At 38.1% G+C, this 6,000-nt stretch overlaps 1 protein-coding gene across 2 annotated transcripts in view; it reads right to left on the bottom strand.

Moving 5' to 3' along the window:
• Positions 1-3,367: 3,367 nt before the first annotated feature.
• Positions 3,368-6,000, bottom strand: part of LOC105258730 (headcase protein) — a 146,264-nt gene continuing 143,631 nt past the window's right edge. For both annotated transcript variants that reach the window (XM_025412135.1, XM_025412136.1), the window contains exon 5: positions 3,368-5,566. In XM_025412135.1, the coding sequence (XP_025267920.1) occupies positions 5,393-5,566 (174 nt within the window). In that variant the 3' untranslated portion in view covers positions 3,368-5,392. The remainder of the gene's footprint in view (positions 5,567-6,000) is intronic.

The following is a 6,000-nucleotide window of genomic DNA, read 5'->3' as shown; positions in this document are numbered from 1 at the left end:
ACTTACTATTTATCGATGATTCAAACCTTTTTCTTTTCAATTAATGACTATACACTAAACTCTATTCATAATTCAACCATTCATAACCTTTCTATTCCGTCACGGAGACTCAACCCCCTTCCCCATCTCTTTCTCATCCCCCCCGCCCCATGCAAACGTGCCACGAACGCGCTATTCGGATTATATAAAATTCACAAACGCGGGATATATCGATTACTCGGTACACCTTGAACCGCGAGGAAGAGGGCATCTTGGTCAACGATATCTCCAAGCTCGCGCGGTGGAGTCAAGATATCGTTGACAAGGTCGCCGCCACCCTCGTCAGTCCCCTAGTCGTCCATATAAAAACACTGATATACAAAACGTTCACTAGATCGACGTTAAACATCGGCGAATAGGGCGCGACGAGAATAGAATAAATTCATGTGTAAAGATACACGAATGTTTCAACGTTCCGCTGACACGCGAAATGCTCTACTGCTTAGCCTGAGCGCTGAGAATTTTTTTTTTTTAAGTATGATAGCGAAATTTCTCAATAGCACAATTCGATAAGATGCATACCGGTTGTCGACACAATCTTTTAATCGTTTCACATACAAGGGATTTCTGAAAGATTTGACATTCGAAATCACTGGTATATTCATATGAGGTTCCAGACTAACTTGCTGGCGCTAGAAGCGTTTATGGAACACTGTCCATATATTGGATATGACTAGGATTTTCTGGGTATTCAAGATTTATAAACTTTAACTTGCCATAAGATGCAGACTTTTTTTTAACGGAATCGAGTAATGTAATGGTCGAAGGTCTTTTTCTCGATTAATTTTTGTTATTTATATATTATTTATTTTCATATATTTGTTATATATTTTAAACTACTACATTGACCAATATAATATATTTTTCCATCGTATTTCTGCATCAACTAACATAATGATGTATCTGGGCAGTCTGCAATTAAGATATATCACAGTGCTGTGCTCTACACGAGCATTATTATAGAGGGAACCCCATAAGCATCAAAGTCTTTCTCTAATCTTGTATAAGTGTCTTTCAAAGACTGTCATTTAACATTGAAAATCACTGGGAGATGTATTTGTCTGAATGTCAAATCTTCCTGCAAATCCTATTTCTACGTTTAATAGCCTCCGGAAAGCAATGCGCTTTCCAACTTGAGTTCTTGTAATCCTTGTCTTCTATCTCCGCGACGATCATTATGTCAGGCGATTCAAATCCCGAGCGATTTTGCAAGCAACAAAGAGCAGCGAAACTTTTGTAGCTTCTCGTCGCGCGATTTCACCCACGCCGTCGATGAAAATAGCAAAAGTACAAAATCGCTATAGTAATTATCCGAATAAAAAAGATTAGCCTAATGTGTAACGTTAGCCTTATCAACTACGGAGCTAAGTGCGTCGTCGTGCGTCGACGCACGATCGATGATAAAAAGACACTTGCTGTCCTCTTAGAAAAAAGCAGCTACGGCACCGTCATAATGAAAAAGTTATCCTTTTTCTCCCTCCCTTCTACGATTTTTCTTGTACAGTGTCTGCTGCAAAGTAAACTCGTCGTTTCTCTACGTTCCGGGAATCCGCCGATACCAGTTTGGTGGATTCGAAAGAATCCGACTGGATTTTTCGTCTGCGTGTTTGCGCATGAAATTATGACAAGAAAGAAAAACTGAAGATGCTCCAATCATATCGCATGTTGTCGACTTTGCCTCTGATCCACGATCGCTGAAAAAACTCCAATGTGTAATCGAGCGTTGTTGAAAATTTATTAATCCCTCTAGAAAGACGCTCCAATTATTATTTTCCCTTATAAAAATATATGCTACCTATTTGTTTTATTTTCATATTTATTTTATTTTAACGATAAAACAAAACAAATCTGTCAAAATAAATAAACGTCAAAATACATATCACTCTCCTTTTTTTGATATTACAATACTCTTAAATTATTTTCAAAAAATTCAAACACTCAAATTTTTTATTACCAATTGCATTTAATAACTAAAGAAAACAAACAAAAAAAAACACGAAAAAAACAAAAAAAAATATATAATTACGAGGAGCTCTTTCTCTCTCTCTCTTTCTCTTTTATAAATCTATGCAACGATCGAAATGATTTTGATGGCGTGGATCTGTGCAAAGCCGCGATAAATAATTATCAATAACTTTCTGAAATACGGTTAAAATCGTACTGATCCTCTCTGTTCCTTTCTTTTTTTTTTGTTCTTTCGATAGGAACTCAGAGAAGCGAATAATGGCGCGTACCGCTGACTAATGTGGATTCTTATTAAAAATTGAAAGCAGTAGGGAGTACAGGCGACGCGTGAATCTATCGTACACGCATCTTAAGACATTAAGGAAAACTTCTCGTACACACTTCCGATCGCATCAAGGAACTTGAAGCGGCTTAAAACTGACCGCCGCATTAATTTCGAAGAGAATCTATCATTTCTTGAAAAACGCGTAAATGCATTATTAGTTTCCTTTGTAAAAATCAACTTTGCGTTATTTTGCAAACATATGTAATTAATCGAAAACTGGATGAAAATTATGTTTCGATATAATTTCGCGCAAAAAAGCAAAGGGAACGGTCGCGCGTTTAATACAGGGAGACTTGTGTTTTCTAGGCTTGATTCCACACACTTTAAAGGCAACTTTGAGAACATTTCGATGAGCGAAACTTTTATCGTGCGTGTCGTGAAAACGAAATTCAAGTTCCTTCAGCCGTCGATCGACCAGGCGTACTGCGTTTATAATTTGCGTTGCCAAAAAGTAACGAATTGGATAAAGAATAATAATATAAAAATTACAAGCGAAACTTGAAAAAGGATGAAAGAATGTTAAAAACGCTGCTTGCTTGGCAATTGCTCATTTGGCACTCTGAGAAAACGTACAATCGAGACGAAATGATCGGAGAAGAAGGACTCAGACGCGATCGTCCTTGTCTCCGGCACTAAACGCGCGAGAAATTAATTAATAACGCGGGAGTTTAATTCGCACTCAGAAAACGCGCTGTCCGTCTCACTATTAGCTGGCTATCCAAGGAAGCTTTTCGCATCGATATTTCGCATCCTATTAAAGGCGCTGTTAATCGCGCGTTCTCCTACGTGCCTATGTTCCTTTCTTTTTTTTTCTTTTTTTTCCGCTTTTCATTCCCTTCCCCTCCCCTTCTGTTTTTTCATCTCACTCATTTTCAATTTTGCATGAATCATGAGAGAAGCTGCACGACTACCTAAAATCGATGTTTTTTGATATCATTGTAATATAAAAAAAAAATTTGTACTTTTGATAATATAATTTAAAAATGAATTCTTTTGAACATTATGTAATTAAAAATTGTATATGAAAAGAAATGAGTGTCTAATAACTTCTTTTGAAAATTTAACAAAATACTTTTGTGCGCATCCGACACTGATAGCGCGATGCGATAAAATAAAATTCGAACGTACATTCTTCTCCATAATTCATATAGTGTTAAATTAATAAAAAAAAAAGAATTATGTATTGCTCGCATTAAAAAAATACATTAATCTTACAAATAAATTACACATGTATATGTAGAAAATTATTACACTTATAAAATAATTTTTTTTTCTTAAATGCATATAATGAAAACCCACAGATTATAAAGGCGAGTCAAAGTAGTCGCGCAGCTTCGCGATCTTCATCATCTTCATTATTCGCTTTACGCTTCGCACACGGGGCATTACATTATCTCCTAAATATACTTCTCTCTCCCGGGCCGTATGGATTAAGTATATTTTTTTAAATCGTAGTAACGTAAAAAAGGTACACGATCGACTATACTACCTTGAGAACGGTGGGCGGTCTGTTTGTGGGACGGCCGCTATTGTTGGACAGCAACGACCAGCATCGCCGGGAAAAAAAGAAGGTTCTCTTCCTCTTCAAACACTTGCTTCTCTCCCACTTAATATGTTATATACACTGGGGCTACTCCGAGCGATCACGACTTGCCGAGAGAATCGTTCGATACTCGATCGAGTGATCGACGACGGAACCCAGGAACGTTCGCTTTCGTCTAGACGGGAAAACCGTGTGTACACAGCGAGAGAGCGGAAGTCCGTCTCGAACGATTGGTTTCCTCTTCTGATGATTTACTCTATTTTACGACTGGCGCGCGACAAATCGATGAATTTCATCCGTCTTTTGGTAACGTTCCCGGTCTCGAATCGCGGAAAGTCGCGACGCACGCCCGACCGAATCAACGTTGAAACCCATCGAATGAGTCACAGATTCTTAAACCAAATCAACATGGCCGCCATAAATGTATAAACTAATAAAATGTAAAAAAAAACAACGTTCTCGATTTATCTAAGTAACAAACGATAGTTATTTCTTTTTTTTCTTCCCCTTTCAATCTTTCCTAGAAAGAATAGCCTTTTTTATCTCTATACACGACGTTTTATAATAAAGAGAATCGACCTATTTTTCGCATCTAATATTGTTAATCTTCGCCTAAATTTATTTTTTGCATTTAATTTTCTTTAAAGCAATTCAACTATAAAACGGGAGACGGCGAAGCTGTCGTAGGAAATTTTCGAAATCATAAGACATGGACTAAGAATTTGCTTTGCTAGTCAAATTATGTGTAACTCTTCCGATATCACACAGATCTTGTCAACAAAAAATTTTGCTAATTAAAAATCTATATCAAAGAAATATGCTCACAATGACAATCGTCGTGTATATTAAAAAAAAAATTATAAATTGCCACTCACATTTTCAAGTCTCACGATAAATGCTTAAAAACTTAAAAAGTAACATACAGAAAAATGCACTAGTTTTGCAAGCTCGCCGCGAATCATCGAAATGTCGGCGAGTGCCAGGAAATTCGACGTCCCCCGTTTAAAAAAAAAAGTATCAATCTAGACAAACCTACATAATCGATATTAAAAAGAAACATCTTAAACTTCATTAGCGATACGGGAACGCGCCAAGGGGCTCGCACGTACCATCATCTTCGTTTGCTACCGCAAGATACAAATTAAAAACACTAGAAGCCTGTCCTTGACAACAGCCATTGGCTCGTCGACCAATTCTGATGGTATTAAAAAGAAAAATTCCTACGAGATTACAAGAGAAAAAAGTAGCCAGCTATATCGACCGAAACGAAAGAGTCTCTCTAACAAATTAATAATAATACATAAAATTAATAATAATATATCGGTGGATCCGGTCGACGAAACGCTCTAAGGAAAGATCGCGGCCCCCGAGTGCGTTCTCCACTGTCAAAAGTCTCCTACGGAATCGAAGGGAGGATTCTAGAGCACGGTCGTCCGGAACAGAGAGATCGATCTGTAGAAGAGGGGACGCAGATCGGCCGCGGTGCGCAAACGGCGGCGGTTCGCTAAGTTCTCTAATGGTTACGGCCACTGGCTGTAGAGCTGAAATTGCTCGCGGGTGAAGCAGGCCGAGAGCGGCTTTACGAAGTGTGCGTCGACCGCCCTGCAATGTGGGCAGGCGAAGACGCGGCTGTAGTCCGAGTAGAAGTTCAGTCGCTGATGAGGGTAGATCAGGGGTTTCTGGCAGCTGTTGCACTGGAATGAAAATGGAACAATTCGGTGCGTTCATTTCGCGAAGCGTCTCCATCGAGGGGGCTACGAGCCAGCGATAGAATTGGAAAACTTTGATCATTTAATTTCGTATCGCACGTTTCAAATAACTTTACGCTGCGCGGCTCATTTCAACAGTTTTAGCGGATAAATAAATTCGTTAAATTAACGACTTGATGGATGAAGAGAATTCGAAAAAAGATTAAGTAACAAATTTCAGTATAATCTTGTCTGCATCAATATCAAGTCAAGAAATATAGATACGTTTGCAAATTCGATTCTTAATTTTTACTTTATAATTTTACGGATAAAACAAAGTATTATACTGTCAAAGATTTTAAAATTTCTTGCAACCGAATGCGAGAGTGTATCGTCGTACGCAGCGATATATCAACACTCGTGAGTTGAAGGGTCAAGGT

This window comes from Camponotus floridanus, unplaced genomic scaffold (genome assembly GCF_003227725.1).
Source record: "Camponotus floridanus strain SB8 unplaced genomic scaffold, Cflo_v7.5 scaffold48, whole genome shotgun sequence".
Lineage (NCBI taxonomy): Eukaryota > Metazoa > Arthropoda > Insecta > Hymenoptera > Formicidae > Camponotus > Camponotus floridanus.
The sequence above is the reverse complement of the archived record's forward strand: the minus strand, read 5'-3'. Positions and strand labels throughout refer to the sequence as shown.